The sequence below is a fragment of the Falco biarmicus genome, chromosome Z (assembly GCF_023638135.1).
Source record: "Falco biarmicus isolate bFalBia1 chromosome Z, bFalBia1.pri, whole genome shotgun sequence".
Classification (NCBI taxonomy): domain Eukaryota; kingdom Metazoa; phylum Chordata; class Aves; order Falconiformes; family Falconidae; genus Falco; species Falco biarmicus.
In genome coordinates this window covers 75,334,030-75,355,062 of record NC_079311.1, presented here as the reverse complement: position 1 = coordinate 75,355,062, position 21,033 = coordinate 75,334,030, and the positions used below count along the sequence as shown (strand labels likewise).

Below are 21,033 nucleotides of genomic sequence, written 5' to 3'. Positions count from 1 at the left end.
CCACTGGCACTGGGACCACATACCTCTGCCCCTTCCCATGCTAGGACAGTGCTATCCCCATCCCTGGCATCTCCCTCCCTGCAGGACCACCACCCCTCTGCTCAGAATTTGGCATTGCCCTGTGCCAAATCCTAGGCAGAGAGCCTCCGAGGGCAGGTAGACATCCCAACTGGCCTGGGGGACAGCTTTGGCCCCAGGCGGTGCCAGCATACTGAAAGATGCCGCAGGGCATCGCATCTGTGGCTGAAGGACAGTGACAGCATCCCCTGGACTCTGATGACCTCCAGAAGTGGATTGCACCTGTGTTATCTCTATCCCTATGGACAGCCCAGACCCTCTTTCTTAAAGCTTGTTCAAACCAGCCTTTTTTCTCCTCAGGGCTGGGATAACATCTCTGCACACAGACGAAGGCCCTCCTGGCTCCACAGTAATCACCCAGAGCTGCACCAGGAAAAGCAGATAATTAAATTCAGGCTCTCACTTCTCCCCCAGCAAGCAGATGCAGTGAGACGGCAGTCATGCAGAGACTGTATTCAGGGAAGGGGGCAGAAATTTTGGTCTTGATCTTCCCCATAGCAGCTGCCAGTATGTGGCAGCTGAGCTGGGGACCTGCTCCCCCTATCCGGCCATGCCTCACTGGCTTATCATTTCCAATCCTATCAGAAACAAAACTGCTGCTGCTTAATGCTTCATTACAGGCTGTTATGTGTCTCCTGCTCTGCCCAAGAGAGCAGCAAGGAGGGCTCTGACTCTATTTAATAACTGTTTCATGGTTCCTAATTGACAGATAAAAACACTACTAACTCAGTTTCATTGAACATAATCCATGGGCAGGAGCAGCGATGCCCTTCTGGAGCCTGGCCGGCAGCACGAGTTTTGATCCATTATTTTGACATGGGAAATCCGTAACATGCCGATCTGCCATTGCAATGACGGGTTTATGCCTCACATTTTCCTCTGCTGGTTTTGGCTTTTACAACCCTGGGGGAAGCTGTTGGGCAGAGATTTGAGGAAGCGTAGCTGGGATGGACAGAGGAAGTGAGACGGTGGATGATGCTTCGAGGGGGCCATTCCCACAAGGATCTGCAGCACCCCAGTCATGGTGCTTTGCAGCGAGGGTTGGCTTTGCAGCACAGCCCCATGGGGTTCCATCTCTGGTCACTCTGGGGCTGTACCTCATGCTGGCAAGTCCCCGGCCCCAGGACTATCACCCTGTGGCTTTCAGGCTGAGCCACACTTGTACCCGGGGAAGATCTGCCAAGCCTTCCACCTCTGGTAGGAAAGTACCTGTACTTGCTCAGGTGAAACGGGAAAGGCTTTACTCTTGTAAATTCGGAGTTGCTGAGAAACCAGGGCATTTATTTGTGCGCTGTGTGGTTAGCAGGATCTCATCAGTGCCTGGTGGTTTCCGCTGCCCCTTTCTGCTGGTGCAAGTGACCCAGACTTCTTCCATGCTCCATGCTGAGAAATGCCAGCTAGGCGAATCCCTGCTTTCCCCAGGGGCACATACACAGTCACACAGCCGAAAACACAGGGCCAGGATATGCAAAGAGTAACAAGGAGTGTTGCAGAGGTGGGATTCAAAGTCCACACACTGGACCTGAAACCTGCTATTCAACCGAAACACATGGCAGTTTGCTCAATCAGTTCCCATCTGGGGCCGGCACTTTAAAAAGTCTTTGGAAACCAGATTTTTTAGGGCTTTCTCATCCCATCACAGTGTCTGAAAGCTTAAATACCAGCTGGGAGACCCACAGGTATTTGTAATCACCAAGGGGGTTGAATTGCACCCAGGGTAGAAGCAGTCATTCCCAGACGGCAGAGGTGGAGTTGCAAAGAAGTGTTGAGGACCCATAGCTCTGTGCAGAGTAAAGCAAATCTGCACTGATGCAGCTGAAGGCATCCTGTGAGGATGAGGTTATTAGTAGCGAGCGCTTCAGGGATAACACGGAATATATTGATTTAAATAAAAATCACCTTAACAGCAGCTCTAACAGGACCCTGTGGGTCGCTTGGAGGAGAATCAGAGGCAGCAGAGTTCTAGTGCTGGCACACTTGGAGCATTTCCTAGCTGCAAATACTTGCTGGAGAGAGCCAGGACTGCTGTCCCTGCTCCTGAGCAGACCAAGAGCACAGGCACTCCAGGGTGTGCAGTGCACACTTGGATGCCTGAAGAGCATCGCTGCAGCAAGATTAGAGGCTTGACCTGCCGTGACCTGCAAGGGCATGCCAGACCATTTGCAGTGCTGCCAGGAGCAGCAGTGCTGGGAGATGGATATCCGTGATCTCAGCCAGTCAGGGGGCTGCGATGGAGGTCAGATTCCCATGCTGTGAGTCAGCTGCATTCCTCCCCAGGGTCAGTGAACTGCACTAGGCTTTGGCGGCCTCAGCTGTCTCCTGCCTCGACGCTTGCAGTGATTAACTGCGCTGAGGATGCTCAGTTTGGGTGGACAAAGCAAAGGCTAAGGGACTCCAGCCGGCTGGGGACAGTTTCAGCTGCTCATCCATGGGAAAGAAGAGCAGTTTCTTGGCCACCCTTCATACCAAGAGTGCTTTTATCAATGGGGTGTGAAGGGGTGATAAAATGCTACCAGCTATCTCCAGAGACAGCTAATCCATTGCTATGGATTTGTTGTTAGGGAATCTGGCAGACCCGTACAGTTCCTCGTAGCTGGCTGTAACTCTTGTGCCATGGTACAGCCACCTGCAACGCCAACTGCTCTCATTATGAATCGGAGCTGTGTCGTGCCATGCTATTGGCAAATGGAGATACGATGCAAGATAATCATCAAGCTGTCAAGGTAAAATGAGTCTCAGCATGTAACAGAAGGGTTTCCTCACTCCAGGGATTTTTCTGCTTGAAGTTTTTGGACTGTTTCCTCCTGATCACTGTGCTTCCATTGGAATCTGGCATTTTGCAGAGGATAACCTCCTGTGTCTTCCAGCTTTCCCATCAAGTATGTTGAGCCAACCATCTGCTGGACCTGCAGCACCGACAGCACGGGCTGCTCCAAGGTGGTGTTGCATTACCAGACCTCTGTCACTGAGTCCCTTCCTGCTCAAGGGGATTTAAACCACCTGGAGCAGCTCCCTCTGTGAGGAAACAGCTTCCCTGGGGCCAGCTTATAGCCTGGTACTTGCACTGAGCAGCATGTGTCGAGTGCAAGGCTCAATCCGGCACATTCGTGCATTGGAGTGGGTCAATGGAGATACTGATTCAGCCCAGATCCTGCCCACTGGGTTGTCTGAGGAGCGTTACAGACCCAGTCAGCATCATCTGTTTTGTGAGGACAAGAGAAGATGGACAATTCCACCTGCTTGGTGTAGCACTGGGAGTGGGCAGATGTCAGGAGGTGTGGCTGGGAGCTCTCCAGTGCTTTGTGTGGGGTTTTCCATGGTACCGTAGTCTCTGCTTGCACTCAGACTCTGCATAGAGATAATCATTCAGGTTTAATGTCCCCATAAATGATGGGGGTGGGTTTTTTTTCCAATCAGCACAACCTTCTTGCAGGCATGGAGCTCCTGGTGCAGTGCTGCTGATGCTTTGCAGCCCTCCAGCAGCACCCAAGTTGTCTTCAGCCCCCCCACAAGGTACTAATTTCACTATGAAACGCCCCAAATGGGGCAAAACTAAGAGATGCTGCACAAGCAGCCAAAACCCAGCTGTCTGGGGCTTCACCAGCCCTGCTGTCAGTGAGTCCCAGCCAGCGGTACTATAAGCCTGGTGTCAGGCAGCATCTGCAGCAGGGATAAGGATATTTCCAGCACTCTTAGAGGCCGGTGTATAATCTGGGATACTCTCCAGCCAAACCACTAGGGTTCAGATTCCCACTAACCCACCTCATTTCCTTATTTGTTTTAATCTCCCAGCAAAAATGAAACCATCAGCTGCTTTGACCAGCTCCTTGCCTGAAGTTAAATGACTAACTCCTAACCACTGGTGGTCCTGGGCTGACTTGTCCCAGAGAGGGGGTAACAGAGAGTAAAATTGCAACCAAGGAGCTGCGGCTGAACAAGTAGCCTTGTCCCCAAGCACTGCAAGATGACTGACCCCAATGTCCTTGTGCCACAGGCAGCAGCAGGTGTGTGTATCCCCTGCAGCATCATTTTGATGTGGGATGCAAGGGAGATGTGGGGGACTGCTGCTGCTGCCTGCCTTGCTGTGTGGCCCTTGCCAGGGAACTGCCCTGAATGAATGCCTCTTTGAAGGGCAAAAGACCTGCCAGGAATGCATTCAGCCCTGATTTAAAGAATTTCAGTGGCAGGAATCCACTGGATCCTTTGGCAAGCTCTTCTGGGGTTTAATTACCCATGTGTCAAAAGCATTGACCATTTTTGTTGGTTGAATCTGCACAGCTTTGACTTTATCCACTGGGTTCGTGCTGCCTGATGGAGGGTCAGGACGGTGGGCTCAAGCATACCGTCCATGCCACTGAGTCACAGCCAGCCTGGCTTTGCACATCGTGCCCATCCTGGGTGACAAAGGCATTTGATGGGCATTGTGTTTGCAGATTTAAGGGGTTTTCTAGCACAAGTGCATTAGATACCCTCCCTGTACAGCCATGACAACACTGAGACAGTTTGTGTACCCCATGTAGAGAAAAGACTTGATCTGCCTTCCCCAAGTGCCTGTCTGTCCCCATTAAACACAGCAAGAGTGGATACAGACTTAGTGGCTGGGCCAGCTCCCTTCCAGGTGGTTAAAGACAGATAAGGGCAATCCTGAGAGCATCAGACCAGCCCTTTGGACAGGTGAATATATCCAGCTGTACATGGCCTTCCTGCAGAGCCTCTCTCCCCAGGCTTGGCTTTCATCAGGCTGTCCTATGATCCCACTGGCATCCCTCCTGAACTCCGGGCTTGGGGAGGGAAGGACCTGCCCCACATGCCTCCATCACAGGGGGAAAAGCACCCTGGAGGGGATCACTGGATTGAACAAGCGTGAGCTTGGGGATGTTTGAGCAGAAACAGGTTCTGGTCCAAAGTGGTCAAGGTGGGTGCATTTCCTTAAAGCCACGTGGGGAAAGGTCTCTGCAGCTACAGGCAGCTGCAGGCAGGCCCTGGTGACTGCTCAGCCATGACCTTCATGGAAACACCATTAGCATCCCCCATGTACAACACCATTGGCACTAACGCCTCTGGATTACGAGCAATGCAGGGTCTCTAACAGCCTTGTTATCCCAATAGCCACCTGGCAGCTACTCCAGCACTGGTTAGAGCCTTGCCACCACCCATCGGTGCACAAAAGCTGAACCTATGACTCAAGTTTTCTAAATTCTGTCCTGTTTCCTGGCTTGAGAGGCATCCCACATCTTGGGAGGCTTTTGGCTGGGCTGGGGCTAACATCCCCGTCTTGGTTATAAACCCCCAGCTCAGGTAGAGCCATTCTCCCAGCTCTTCGGGATTTCAGATGGCTTTCTTTACCAAGATCTATTGGTAGAGTTACTTTTAATAGCATGTACGTGACATGGAGTGGGATAGACCACTTTGGCTCTGGCTGGCACATTATAAATCTCAGCAAAAAAAAAATAGGGCAAAGGGCTGGGGGGGTTGGGGGGTGAAAAAAAGCAGAAGGAAGAGACCGTTTTCCCAGGGCCCAAAGCAGGCAGGGGTGGGGAGCGGGAAAGGCAGGGTCGTACGGCTCACTGGGGCAGAGTGTGCAGTTGTTTATACTGGAAATGAGTTTCTGTTTATTGCAAGCTATGGTGGGGAGACCACAAAGTGAATGTAAAAGAAAATGGGAAGGGTGTGGGGAAAGTCAGGGGAGGGGAAGTGGGTGCCTTTGACAAACTCCAGAAGTCACGTCTAGTAATAAATCAAGCTGGGATCTGTCCCAGGATACAGGACCCAGAACATCTGCTTGGGCTGTAGGGAAGCTGGGCGGGCGAGGAGGGCTCTCCCAGCCCTGCCTGGGGCCAGGCAGGGGGCCAGGAGCTTGGGCAGCTCAGCTGCCCATGGGTGCTGAGCCCGGCCACGCTCACGTGCAGGCAGAGGTGGACTGAGCGCACAGGTTCACCAGGATACATGGGGAGACGCAGGGCCGAAGGCTTTAGCAGGCATCCTCAGTCGACTTCTGCATCCTCAGCAGCTGTCCCTTGGCTGCTCTGTTCCTCCGTTTCCTTGGCTGTAAGGTGGTACAGGGTGCTTTTCTCCCATTCATCACTTCTCCCAAGCTTTGCAGCAACTCCTGCAATGTTTCAGAGCCGGGGCATGGCATAGGTACCACAGAGCAGGGAGGTCCCCTGCCCTTTCCTGTGGCAGCAGGAATTAGTGTGTCAATGGGGCTGCTGCTGAAATCAGAGACAAATTTCCTGATAACCCTACGGGGGCCAGCCTCACATCCATTCTTCGTACAGGCTTTGAAGATATTAAGTGCTAAGAATTTTGGTTTGACATCTGAATCCAGCTGCATTGTTGTGAGAAGCCCTTGCAGGTTATTGCTCTAGACCAACCTTTCATATATAATCTATTGCTGTGGGGTTAGTGCTTCGGAAGGGGTGATGGGCATGCGTTTTGCAGATTTAAGCATTCCCCTCCTTCCTTTTCTTCCCCCCCTCCTTGGAAAATAGATCCTTTTAACCACTGCAGATGACACAATACATGCCAATACTTTTGCAACCCATTTGGCTCACAGCGAGAGCTGCATTTGAGCTACAAACTTCCCCAAAGGTCCAAGTAAAGCATTGGGATGGGGAGGAAAAACAGAGACCATGCATCTGACCTCTGGGTCCTTGCCTGATTCTTGCTTTTCCAGCCAGTATTAGTGCAGAAAGCAGGACAGACAGGCACTGAGATGCATGTGGGAGTTATGACCTCAAAAGTAATTTGCATTTCTTTATGCCGGACCATAGTTTGAGCTGCTCTGCCATAATGCCGTGGGTGCTGCTACAGGAACTGGTCTCTGAAAATGCCCGTGAACAACTTTCAGGGCACGGGGCAGGTACCAAGCTGTGCCTCCGGTATCTCCCTGTTGCAGACAAACCCCGGGTCCTTCCTACCCGATCTAGGCAGGTTCAACCCCATGTCACTGCTGGAAAGGTCAGAAACTTTGGTGGCATCACAGCACTTCACTTACTCCAGGCATGCTGCCTTCCTTCCTGTGCTGCTGGTAGTATATATGCCATGGGAGAGACCTAGCTGCATTGGCATTAACTCAGAGCTGCTTTCTCTGCTCCAGGAGAGGGTGACAAGGTATTTGGGTAAAACCAGACTGCCCTGCTATGTCTACTTTTCCCCAGCACATCTTTGCAGCTCTCCTCCACAGCCCAGTCCCTGCTCCCAGACCTGTCCTTGCTGCTCACCTCATCGCAGAAGGATGCTGAGCCATCTGTGTGCACTGAAGGGAGAGTTGTCCCTGTTGCGGGAGATGTTTGCAGTGTGCACAGAAGCAGTGTGCTCCCAGTCCATGACAGGGCAGTGGAGTTTATGTGATCCAGGACACTGCAGCATTCTTCTGTTGCTGGCGAGGTCCGGACCATGGGGCTTGCTCTTCTGCAGTTTTCTGTGAAGCGCTTCAAAGAGTGCAGCAAAATCCTTCAGTGACTCTAATAACATTTATCTCCAAAGCTCTAGGGTATTCCTTGCTCCCTGTCCCTGTGAAGTTACGCTTTAGGTCTGCTGAAATCCTATCAAATACCTCCTGAGATCCCCTGGAGTCCCAATGACAGTTTATTGAGAGTCCAGGACTGTTTGACCTTGGAGGGAGTGAGAAAGGCAGGGCAAGAAAAAGCAGCCCCGAGCTTCCCTGCCAAACTCCTTGATCCTGTGCTGAGCCTCTTGCAGAGACCATGACCCAGCCAGGAATCAGTCCCAGCCCATCGGTGAGGTATCTGGGCACCATGCCTTCCTCTCTTCTCTGATCCAGGTCTCTTGGGGGTCTGCTGCTCTTCTGGGTAGTGCCACTGCCCAAGCAGTCAGTGCCTCCCCCAGCAAAGCCTCCATGCCCCAGTCACCTTGTGTAGTGCCCATCCTGGCATCCTGCCCCTCTTGCTCTGCCTAAAAGAGATTTGGGGACCTCTGGGTGACAGCTCAGTCCCCAGCTCTGGTTCTTGGTGTTTTCAGGAGGGTTGCCTGCCCTAGGGGAGCTCTTTGGTGGGGGTTTTGCCAGCCTTTGGGAAATAAATAAAATATTTATAACAATATTTTTTCTAACAGTAAATGCTTGTTATTTGTTGGAAGCAAACTGGAGGATGCGTGAGATGCTACTGTCCTCCATAAGGAGGGGCAGGCTGTGCTGAGCATCCAAGTTATTGCTGCCAGGGCAGCACTGCTTTTACCACTGATCTGGTGCTGATGCCCTCAGGAAAAGTGTGTTTGCTTCTGGGGGTTTCATTGTTAAAAGGCCATAGATAAATTAGTGGGAGTCCAGAGGAAAAATGATTAAAGGATTAGAAGATAACGTATGACCTAAAGGGGGGGATTAAGGAATTCAGTGAGGTGCTCGCTGCAGAGCAGAGCTGGGGGAAGCGGGGAGGGAAGAAAATGAAAACAACCTTGCAGAGATTTTACAGGTGATGATTAGAGCGGGTGAAAACAGTCGCTGTGAGTAATTGAGTCAGTTTGTGCTTCATGTTTCGTTTTGCAAATCATGAGCTTTCACGTGGGTGGGTGGGTAGGAGCTCCATGAGCCGTTTGAGCTGTTTGAGTTGCCCTGACCGTGCACACCAGGAGCATCCTGCAGGGCTTGCTCACTGCCACTTGTGGGGATTTAAGTGTTGAGCCAGAATCTGAGGAAGATGAACGTCATTTCTGTAAAGCAAAGAGCCTTTTTTTTAGCTCCCATTTCTTTACAGATGGGCTGAATAATGGGACCTCCCTTGAAGGTAGCTGAGTTAAGGATGCAGCTATTACTTCCAAATGTAGTGAAGCTGGGGGTTGTGTGACTTTCATCATCCCAAGGATCATATTGCCATAAGATAAGAATGAGTCCAGGGCCTGATTCAGGCCTGAGAATAAAGTAAAAAAAAAAGACGTTTGTAAAGAGAGCAGTGGTGTTGAGCAATGGCATTAGTTGAGCTGTATCTCAGCCCACCCTTTCCAGGAATACCATGTTCCTCTGCTGCATTTCATTCCCTTGAAGGATGCCCTTTGGGTGAGCTGCAGAGACTGATGCCCTGAAGTTGGATTCCCTCCTCTTTCCTGCCTCCACCCCATGGTACCAGCAGCACGGGGGAGGATTTAGGCTTAAGCTGGGAACCCTTCTACTGTTAGGACTGCACCAATGACATGAAGCTGGGCGAAGCCACCAGTTTAGCAGGGACTGGGGCTCTCACACATGAAGGGGTGCATGGTCCCTGGGGCTGAGGGAAAGGCACAGCCTGCAGATCAGCCCCAAGAAGCAGCATAGCATCTCACCAGGAAAGCAGTGGTGCAGGGCAGAAGGGCAGCCCCAAGGCTGTGAGTCCATGGCCAGGGGATGCTGAGTCTGCATGACCAAACCCAGATGCAATCCAAATAGCCAAAGACAGGGTCAGCTGGAGGGTGAGCAAATGGCTCCACTGCCTGTGCAGACACCTGGTGTGCAGAGGGTTACCTGCACACAGATGCCCACAGATGTCCCCTGTCCCAGCTGGATTCAGGGTGGAGCAGCTGGTGTGGGCTGGAGGGTACCGTGGGGTCTGACTTGTAAGGGGATGGGAGGACAACCTGCAGCATTTTCTCTAGTAGAACGTGAGAGAGAAGAAGAGAGGGTGGTTTTCCATAAATGCTGAAGGAAAAGAGCTTTTGCTGCAAAAAGCCAATCCCAGGGTAAGAAGAAAGTGGATCAGGACTATGTCTGGTTAATAACCACTCCTGTTGGCTCCTCCTCCTGCCCAGGCAGGAGAAGAGAAGCCCCAAAATACCCCTTTCTCTCCTTGGGAGAGTCAGAAATTTCTTACTTCTTCCTCTCCATTCCCCATGGGGTGAGAGACTCCTCTGCCAGCATTTACCCTCTCTGCAAGGTGGTGCGGAGAGCAGCCTGGGGAAGAGCAGGACAGAGAAGGGGACATACCCAGGCTGCATCTTAAAAGGGATGAAGAGAGAAGACGCATTTTTGGAGAGACCCTGGCTGTTAGAGACAGCCCACACTCCCCCTCCGGGAGCGATAGCTGGTAATATTTGTGGCTAGCTTGTTGCTCGGTACATGACAAAATGCTTGTAGCTTCCCTCCAGAGACTTCTCCTGGATAAATATACAATTTCCAGGAGTTCTGGTGGGACAGCTTTGCCGAGGATACACGGCTGCTGATGGTCCCAGTTGTGTCTGATTACACCTGGTATTTTCCCTGTCTTCTCCATCTGCAGAGGCGGGGAGGACAGATTGCTTTTTTGCAGCCTTTAAATAAGGTGATGGAGGGGGCAGGGGTATTGCATGGTGTAGATTGTGCAGGGGATTTGTGTCTGGAGTGGGGAAAAGAGGGAAGAGGGGGTGCTAAGTTGTCTTCTGCAAGCTCCGCAGGCATGGAGGCAGGGGGCTGCCATGACACAGACCCTTGGGCTCCCCAATACCAGCCCCTGAGGGCACCCTGCATGCCCCCTGCACAACTGAGTGGAAAAGGCACTGCCCTCCCACAGAGCAGGCAGGGATGTTCCCTCTCTCTAGCTGGCAGCTTTTCCAGCTAAGCTCCTGGAGGGGATTTCCAGGGTTCTGCACAGATTCAGGCTGCAGGGCTGCATGTTGCTCACAGCTGGTGTGGGCTGAGACAAAGCACAGCAGAAACCAATACTTCAGAGCAGTTTTGGGCTACTCTGGTCAAGCCTTTTATCAAGGAGTACTAAGGGAGGCAGCTACTCCTGTTTGGGGATCAGGGCTCTGGTGTGCTGCCATGTGCGCTGACCACAAGCTCCTTGGAGTGAAGAGCAGCTGCTGGAGGACGCTCATGGGTGCTAGGAAGCATTTTCCCACTGTATTGCCTTGGCACAGTGCATCCAGTCCATGTTGAGGAGAAGGGTCCCCTGGAAGCAGAAACTGTTTTGGCAGGTACTGGAAAATCCCATGCAATTTATGCCCTGCATCCCTCCTGGCTCTTTTATAAGGGATAGGTACAGCATTTGGGTGGGAGCTGCAGGGGTGTTAAGCTCTCCTTCGCACATCCCAGCAACAGAAAGTCCCATGGATGTACTGAAAAATGAAAGAGCACATCAGCACCCTACTCTCCTCCTGGGGACTGTAGCCCCTTCCCCACTGGCTGGACATGGCAGCCTGGCGACCAGGGATGCTCCAGCCCCTGGCTGTGGGCAGGGATATGCTCCACATCCCCAGAGACTCCCTTGGCTCTGTTGGCCATCACCTTCCCCTGGGAGCTGCACAGTCCCTCACCCCACATCGGTCTTCAGGTCTTCAGGAGCTGGATGCAGGCCCGGCACACTCAATCCCAGAGCAGCCGGTAACGAGGTTTGGTCATTACTGCCCGAGGCTGTGTGCGAACCAGTGACCTGGCTCTGAAATGGTTTATGTTACATGCAAATCCCCTTGCAGAGGTGTTGGGGGAGGAAAGCCGGCCTTGCCGTGAACTCCCTAGGCTGGAGAGCAAACCCTGTTGCTGCGAGGGTCTTCCTGTGCCCGGTGCACTGGCTGTGCTGCGACATCCTGCCTTGCTGGTGTACCCTTCCCGGGTGTGCCCCACCGAGCATCATGAGCCCCGGCCCTGCTCAAGGCCTGGCGGTGCTACCGTTATACACAAAACAATAATCAGCTGCCGTAACGAGGATGCAGAGTAGCTGAGCTGGCTTCCCTGCTGTTGTGCCGGCTCCAAGTAGAAACAGCTGCATTTGGTTTGGTTAAATGTTTTATTTACTCCCAATTATCCCAGATAACAGATTTGCTTTCTTTTGTTCAATATTTAATACTGTTTCAGAGCAAAGCTGCTCTTTGGTTTCCAATGGAGGATGGGAGGGTTAGGAGGGACTTTCTCCTGTGGTGCGGTCCCAAGCGAAGGCTGGAGGCACTGAGCATAGCTGCTGCGCATTGGTCCCCAGTGCATTCAGCCCGGCATCCTGGCCTGTGGGGACAAGGCCACCTGCAAGAGTACAGTTGGGTTTGGGGTGCCAGTGTGCCAGGTGGGGTCTCCAAGGACCCCACACGGGCATTGCCATGGGACAGCAATGCTGCCCAGCACTGGCACTGCTGGAGACTGGCTCAGTGGCTGGGAGCAAGAGGGTCTGTCATGGGAGATGCCTGATGGCTTCACCTGCCTAAATCGCCTTCCCCACAGCATCCTGCACCTTGGGGAGCATCTCTGCAGAGGGCTGTAGTATCAGCTGGCCACCCCACCCCATGCTGTGGTTGCCAGAGCCCCTCTCCTCTTGCTCTTTGCTCTCACTGCTTAACCAGGCTTGCTTGCTAATTTTTTGAAGGTTGAAAGCTGTCAGGTTGGAAGAACACCTCTGCTGTGCTGCAAATAGCATGGCCTCATGCAGTGCAGGATGAATCAAACTGGTGAGCCTGTTATCACACTGTCCTGCTGCAAGGCAGCTTTTAGGGCTAGGAGCTTGTGCTACAATTTGGGCTTAAAACAGGGCTCTGAAGCTCTCTTTTCTCTACTGAGTAATGCCTCACCCAAAAATTTACAGTGCTGCCTCTTGACGTGCACACTGAATTTTCTGCAAGGGAAATTAGAAAATCCATAGCTTGGTTTATGAGCCCCAATCAGTGTAAAACAGGGCCTTTTAGAAATTTATCTTTTGCTGAGTCCACCTTTTTCTCCAGCACCTTCTGAGGAATAAATTTTTGCTCTTTGAGGCTGGGGAACTAACTCCTAGGTGGCAGCAGGGCCAGCAGACTTTGGTTATAGCCACAGGTATTGCTGGCCCATTTTGGTAGCTCCTGGGGAGATGCTGCATCGTGATGGTGTTGGGGCTGAGCTAGGTGCTGGCTGAATGTAGGCAGCTCTGGTGTTCGGCTGGGATGGCTCATACTCCAGAGGGATACATCTTTGGTGTTTAATTTCAAGGGGGAGGAATGTCTCCCTGAAAATTTCCCTTCCTAATGTTGGAGTGGCTTAGACTGACTGGGAGAGAGCTAAATCCTGTGTCCCTCACTCGCCCAGGTCAGCCAGGAGGTCAGTGAGGGGTGAGCCCATCTCACCCTGTGCCCCTGCACCCTTGGGCTCTCTTAATTCTCTCTCATATGAAGTTTGCCACATTAATTAAAAATAAAACAAAAAAACAACAAAAGAAAACCCCACCGCTTGCTTAATCCTTCTGGAAGAAGCAGTGGTTTTGAACATGACGTTCCCAGAGTGCAGAAGCATGATGCAGAGGAGCATCACCTGCCTCTGTACTGCCCCGCCGCTGTCCTCTGCTCCTCCTCACCTCACCTTTATTCAAGAACAGCCTGGACAAGGGGTAACACAGCAAAATCAGAGCTTCACTTCACTCCCTTTCTCCAGCAATGAAACACAGCCACATCCCAACATTTGGGGTGGTGGAAGGGACTGTCCCCAGCCACAGCCATGCTGCACTCCAGCACAGGTGGTGCACAGCTGGCAGATGCTCCCCTGATCCACCGGGCAGTAGAAACATGATTTATTCATCATTGTTTTCTTTGTTGTTTCCTACCAGCCTGCTGCACACAGACAATTTTAGAAAAGCAGTGTTAGATAAATAATACATCATGCTTGCAGCCACATGTGCATAACAAAAGCATCTGTGTAGGTGCATATGCAGATGTGCAGGATGTGCTGCTCTCGTGCCCATGTCCCTGCATACTCAGGGCTGGCACCTTGCACCCAGCTGGGTTTCCGTTGTACCCTCCAGCCTCTGCAGCTCTGCTTTCAGTCACTTGAGTGCCTCTTATCGGCACACACCCACCACCTGCAAGGTCATGGCTGTGGTGCAAGAAGTCAGCAGGTGAAGATGTGGAGGGCATGTTAAGCACAGGGAAGAGATGGGGCAGCGATCCTGCCATGGGTGCTGGGGAGATGCAGGGATGCGAACAGCAGGAGTCTGGCAGCAGAACAGAATAGGTGCTGGGATTGCTCCCCAGTGCAGGGCAGCACAGTGGTCCTGCCCACACGCAGGCAGGCTGTGTCATGGCTGTAGCTCTAGCACAAGCACATGCTGCTGCCGTGGTCCCTGGAGGCTTTGCTGTCCCAAAAGTGGGATGGTGAGTTATGCAGTTGACCCCACAAGCACTCTGTAGGATCAGTATCTCCCAGCAGCCCAGCGCCTGAATATGCCCTGAGTGCACCAGAAGAAATACCTCCTACAGAAGTGTTTGAGAGGCCTCTTAAAACTTTTATTGGTACTATTTTTTGTATCCCTCCACCTGTGGAGCAAGGCATCTTTAGTACGTTCAGCCCTCAGCAGGAGAGTAAAATTATAACTGATCCATTTCAGAAACCTCTAAAAATGACCTAAAATAACTTTTCTATATATAAAAATGCCACAATTTTAATATCCATTATCTCATGACCTAGCAGAGCTAGGAAAAGCTATTGTAGATCATTTTTAGTGGTTTCTAAAATGGATTGGTCACAGTTTCCCCTGCACAGTAGGACTCAAGGTACAAGGACGACTGGGCTTTAGAGATGGGGAGGGAGGCAAAAATCTGTGTCTGTGCTGGTGCATCCAGAGCTGTTCCATCCTCAAGGACCACTTGTTGTGCTCTCCCCAGCTGAGCAGAGATGCTGGACTTGGGCAAGCAACAGCTATTTCCAACAAGTCAGAGAGGCAGTGGTCAAACAGATGCAAAGCCTGGGGCACCGTATGGTAGGAAAGCAAATCCTGCCCCTGCCACTGGTCTTCTGTGGGATCTGCAGAGTCAATGCCCCCGACACCAGCTTTTGCTGCCTGTCGTAGCTCTGAATTTTGCTAGAATATTTCACAGCTTATGAGGTGGGATGCACCTGGCTGTGGCGCAGCCTTTCATCCGCTTTCCCTGAGCTTTTGCAGCAAAGCTGGTTGCAGCCCAAGCTACTTGGAAGCCACAATGGCTGGGCATTAAACATGCCAGTTTTGCATATAGGACATCAGCAGAGCACGTGGGAGAAGTGGCTTCCTGCCATGCGAGAGGTTAATAGGCAGATTAGAGAGGGCAGGCGCTGTTTGCAGCGAAAGGAAAGGAGCTCTGCCTTTACAGGGTTCAGCAGCTCCATGAAGCGACAAGGAAGTAAATATTTGCCAGCATTAGGGAGGCTGCACCCAGAAGCCTGGGGAGAAATGCCCGTGCAGGGGCAACATGTTGCTCAGGCTGTTATCAGCATGAGGCAGGGACTGAGAGCTGGATGTCAGATGGGGGAGGATGGAGGAGGCTGGGGTGGGACACCCCACACCCAGAGGCACTGCCCAAAGCCTGAGGGCAGAAAAAGCCTTTAATGCTCCCTTGATGGCTTTGTTTTCCTCCGCTGCCTTTCTTACATCTCTCCATTGCTGGACTGCCTGGCCCACCTCCAAAGACAGCATTACAGACCGACGGATCGATTGGAGCCTGCAATTTTATTTGCTCTCTTTAAGAGCCTTTGATGGGCACGATGAGCTGTGCTGGCGAGTGCCTTTCCTAGGAGAGGAGGGGAGAGGAACAAGGTTGCAAGCCACCATCTCCCATAGGGAGATAGTGACCCTTCTGCCAGCTTGGGGGAGACACCATGGCAGGGAGGGCAAAGACGGCTGTTCAGTGCACTGTGGCATCTGAAAAGGGACTTGCAGCCCTCTCCTTCGTGGCACCCGGTAGTCATGGTCACCCACCCTGCCCTCTCCTATGAGGTGGACTTTCTGCCTGTCAAGATGGAAAGTAGGGCAGTTGCATGATATCCCCCTCACAAAATTACTGTGGCTCTGGGACTAATGGTTCTTTGGAGAGGTAGAGGTGGAGGTGGCAGGAATGTCCACATGAGACAGCTTGTCCGTGTCCAGAAAGAAAGGGCAATGTCTGGAGTGAGACAGGCTTTGTAGAGCAGCGTCCTTTCAGCTGCAGTGGGCTGAGGATGCTGCATGGGCACCAGGATGGCAGAGATACAGGGGTCCTTTTGTCCCCCAGGGCCTCCTTCCACCTCTGGCTTGCTAAAAGAAGATGAAAGGTGGAGGATGCTATGGGCACAGAGGCTGCATTTGGGGCCCCAGTCTTGGAGCAGAGGACAGGATCTTCAAGGCATTCAAGGCTGTGAAAGTGGGGCATCTCCAAAGGTGGCTGCAGAGCGGGGGTGAAAGTGGGAGGCAGTTTGGGCAGCCCCCCTTCTCCCAGCAAAGCAAACCTGGAGGCACAAGCCCACCCCAGCCTCCTCAGTGCAGGAATTAGCACAGATCACCAAGAGCCACATCCAGCATAACACTGGAGACAACGGAGGTAAATTGCCCTCAGATGAACTAATTGTGGCTCCGTAGCAGTGCAGCATCTGGGGCCGTGCCAGCAAGGCAGAGCCTCCGCGTCGGGCAGGGGCCCTGCAGGACTTCAGGGATGCTTGCCGAAGCCTCAGCTGCCTCTGTCCAGCTTCTCGGCTGGCTCCGGGTGTCCCGGCAGCATCCCCCGCTCCCTCCCTGCCGCGGCTCTCTCCAGCCCCCAGCCCGGTGCGCCGGTGCCAGGCGGGTGCTGCTAGCCCACACTGCCACCGCGCGGCCGCTGGCCCCCCAGAGTCTGTCCCTGCCCCCCCTGCCCCCCCTGCACACTCCCCAAAACACCCCCCGGGAGCCCCCAAGGCCCCCCCTCCCCGCCCCATTGCCCCCTGCAAAGGGCGGTGGTGCCCTGCGGTTGCTCATGCCTCACTCCGGGGGCAGCTGTGGGGCAGGGAAGGGGTTAAGGAGCAGGGGAGGAGGAGGAGGAGGAGGGGGAGGAAGAGGAGGAGAAGGGAGCTGTTAGCAGGGATCAGACCCTGGTCTCTGGCCTTGCGATTAGCCATTCTGTTTTGCTGCGGAGGGTCTGCTTGAATAATTTAGCTCGGAGGCTCATTAACCAGGCTCTGGCCTTCGTCTGCTGGCTGAAGGCTGAAATAGCCATTAGGAGGAACACGCATCACGGACCAGCACAGCCTCCCCTCCCGGCTGGCCCCCTCCTTTCCCTCTCCCTCTCTCTTTCCCTCCCATCTCCCTCTCTGTGCTCCCTGATTCTGCTGCCCTTGGCTCTCTTGTCATCTGCTTTGCTCCCTCTCCAGCCCAGGAGACGTGCCAGTGCTGTCATGTGTGCAAGCCCCGTGCCTCAGTTTCCCCTTTGTAGACAGCAGTACGGTGCTGCACCTGGAGCTTGTGGCATCCCCCCAGAAAGCTTTTCTAGCAAAATTCATCATTATCTTCTGACCATGGGCTCTGTTGTGCAACGCCATGCTAGGATCCTGGCAGCCCACCCTGGCAGTCTATGCTCATGGCAAACAGGCAGGGTTGGCCCTCTCCAGCAGGCTGGTTGGCCTGCTGTTTCCCATCAGGGTCCTGGTCCTAGATGCATCCCCAGGCATGTTACACCGTTGAGTCCAGGGCTGCACCTAAGTGGGACAGAGGACACCAGCAGCTCTGCAGGGCTGCATGCCACGTGGGGGATTTGCACAGACATGGCTGCAGTGAGGTGCCATTTTGTGTTGATGTTGTGAGGCTTTGGCACTTTCTCCTAGTGCTGCCAGCTCACCGGTGCAGCAAGGACACACTTAGCCAACTCACTGCATCCTTTGCTTTTCTGGCACAGCATGCAGAGGGGTTTTAGCTTGGTGCATGGCTTCCCTGCACCAACATCAGTATGGGCTGCTCCATAGCAAGACATGGTGCCTGCACACTGCTGTGGGACTGGTGATTGACCCTTGCAGCCTTGGGGGAAGGATTTTCCCAGCCTGTGGGTGCTCCCTGAACTCTTGCATCACTTATATCCTGGTTTGCATCTTACTTTTGGTAATGGCCTCGGTGGCAGGGAGGAGAGCAGTTAGCCATGTGGTGGGGAGCACTGCCAGAAGTGCAGCAGCATGAGGGGCAGCAATGTCTGCACTGAGGCTCCAGGTCTGCTGGGTTTGTTGCAAAACCTCTGCCTGGAGAGAAAAGCGTGTCCTGGGACATCCTGGGTGGATGCATGGGAACAAGCAATAACGAAGGAAGGGAAAGAGAGTTTAGGCTGAACACCACAGATTCAGACAGCCTTTCTGAGGGAGCCCTGGTGCACATTCAGCCCAGGGAGTGTATTTTATGGCAAGGTACTGTGCCAAAGTGTTGCAGTCAGAGCCAGACTCTGCTCTTAGCAATGCAAGTGTCCAAGTACCAAGAGAGGTATACTTGGGTGTCAGTTCAGGTAAGATTTTTACCAGCCTAACAAGGGCAAAATTTATCAGCTGAAAGGTGTTGCATCTCATCCTCCTGCACGCACTGGCCCTCGGCATTTTGCGGAGTCTTCCTGCAGCTCTGTGCTCCTGCAAGGAGCACAAATTGCACATATGTCTGGGAAAGCCAAATGTAGTGTGAACACTTGCTTGGATTTCAAATCCTCTTCTGCCTCTAACCTCTGTAACCAGCTGATGAGGCCAGAGGAAGGCTGCTCCCCAGTGCATGCTCTCGTCCTATCTCCAGGTGCCTCTCCGTCTCTTGGGAGGCAGGGCTCTGGGGTGGGATGTTCTGCCCCGCTGCTGAAAACATTATGCCAGTCCTCCTGCAGAGCTGAATTTTCTCTGCTTGTTTCATAACGATCATTGTCTTGCCATAAGTGGTCTTCTCCCTCCCTCTGAGGACCTCTGGTCTTTTTGAGGATCAGCCCTCAAGAAGTTTATCACTCCTTGGGGACGTGGCAGAGAAAGCTGTGAATGCTGTAGCTTAATGGGTTCAAGAGAGCAGCACCTGCTCACCGGTGATGTCTTTGTCACAGCCTTGAAGACAGTGTCCTGTAGTACCTGCCAACCTCCTGCATCCCTCATTAGAGCCAGTGACCTGCCAGGGGAGAAGGCGAGCTGCTGTGCACAGCTCAGTCCAAGGCAAGGCCACATGAGGGACATCGGCAGCAGATGTGGGACAAAGGACCCCAGTGCTTTGAGCAGCTGATAAACACAGACCACACTCCCCTTGCAAACTGTGTTCCCTCCCAGCTGGCAGCAGTTGAGAGTGGAGGGACAACCCCTTGTTCAGGACCTGGTGATAATCCCACCTTGATGGGTAATTGCTCTTTCTTTTTCCCTGGCAGCCCCGCCAAAGGAGCCAGTGCTGATGTGCCGGTCCAACAACTACCCGAAGGGTTTCTACTGCAGCTGGCACCTGCCTACTCCCACCTACATCCCCAACTCCTTCAACATCTCTGTCATGTAAGTGCCTGGGAAGGGAGGACGCAGCAGGGTGAGTTTTTATCCCTACAGCCTGGGGCAGGTCCCAAGCAGTGCATTCTTGGGGCAGTGGTTCTGGCCTCCACTGAGCATACAGGATCAGGGCCCCCGAAATCACCCTGGAGAAAGATGCTCCAGGGACATTCAAACTGGTTGCTTGGCACTGTGGCTTTGTCCTAATAAAGTTCCAGTTTCCCCAGAGGTGATCAGGGAAGACCCTAGCTCCCAGCTCCTCTTTCCATGCTCCCCAAGTCCATCCTCTCTGCACCACTTGTCCATAGTGGAGGCTGTGCCTGCTGGTTTTGGTGCATTTGGCACAGGTGTGTTCCCTTCTGCTGTATGCTGACTGTGGCCAGGCAGCAGCAGTGTCCCTCGCCTAGAACTGGCCATGGCGTGGCATGGCATCATCCCCCACCCTGTGCCCAGGTCCTGGCACAGCCCTTATACAGGCTGATGCCATGCATTATCTTCTGGGGCTTTTGTCACCAGCAGAAAGGAGATCCCATTCCTCTCGTAGGAGGAACAGAGCCAACCCCAACCCCAGCAGGGTCTCATCCTTTCCTTGGGGCCAGCGTGAGGACATTTGCTGCAGTCTCTGTGCAAGCTTAGAATAAAATATCACACACATGAGCCTGCATAATTCCCCAGCAGCAGGAAAGCAGCCCTTTGGCTGCAGCAGGGGCTGGTACACGGAGGCTTCAGGCAAAGCAGGGATGCAGCACTGTTCCTTCTGCCTCCTCCCTCCAGCAACATGGGTGCATCCCCACCCCGAGCCGTGCTCCATAGGTAACAGCTCTTCTTGCCTCTACTTTCCAGACATGGCACAAGAGAGATGGTCTGTGAGAAAGATGTATTTCCAAAAAACAGGTGTCACATCAGATACCTCCAGCTCTTCTCGACGGTGAAGTACAAGGTGACTCTGACAGTCACGAATCCTCTGGGCAAAAACTCCACCACTCTCACCTTTGACGAGTTCACCATAGGTAACTTCTGTGGCAGCAACTGGCCTCTCTGTGGCGGTGTTGGGGTTAGCTTGCTCTGCACATAGCAATGCCCACCACAGTGACGGGCCAGGGAAGGGGCTCACTCTCCAAGGCGAGCCTCTGCCTATCCATGCATGAGATGGAGCCAGGGTCTGAGCCACGCTGGCATCCTCCTGGTGCCCCGCTCATTCTCATGGCTCTGCAGTCACTGATGCTGGCACCTGAACATCCTGGCAGACCCAGGCAGGATGCCCACAGGCAGCCCCCATGCTGGTCCCATCAGTGGCCTGGTACCCTGTCTGGTCCCATCCCAGGTGGTCCAGGTCTTCTGTGGTTGCTAATCTCCTCCCTGCTTGGGGGCTGGGAAAGAGGATGCCATGCACCAGGGCAGAGGGCTGTGAAACTGGTGTGGTCCAAATGGCATTGCCCTTCTTGCCCCTTTGAGTGTTTCTAAAAGAGAGGTTTGATGGTTGTGCTGGAAGCAGAGTCCCAAGAATTAGGACTGGAAGAGAAATTAAAATGTCCCATCCTCTTCCTCCCATCCTTGGTCAGGATAAAGCCCTCCCAAAGTCATCCTTGACCAGCCCTTACCTAGCATGCTCCTAAAACCCCTGTTCCCTGCTTTGCACCTCTTCACTGCCCTGTCCAGGCAGTGACTGCTGTGCAGTGTGGGAGGGGGGGGCAGCAGGCGCTGAGGGCTGGGGTGTCTGTGCCAACGGCTGTGCTGCAGGGATGCTGCCCAACCTCGTCCAGACCCATGGCTTGGATGGTCCTCTGACTGTGAAGGACTGGTGTGGACCGAGCAATGCAGTGCCAAGCATAGCAAAGCAGTGAGCTGGACACAGCGCTTTCACCACC

At 53.2% G+C, this 21,033-nt stretch overlaps 1 protein-coding gene across 1 annotated transcript in view; it reads left to right on the top strand.

The window, feature by feature from the left end:
- CNTFR (ciliary neurotrophic factor receptor) overlaps window positions 1-21,033 on the top strand; it is a 207,770-nt gene that overhangs the window by 166,330 nt on the left and 20,407 nt on the right. Inside the window, 2 exon segments of the mRNA XM_056325558.1 lie at window positions 19,057-19,174; window positions 20,009-20,175. Coding sequence (XP_056181533.1) covers window positions 19,057-19,174; window positions 20,009-20,175 — 285 coding nt within the window.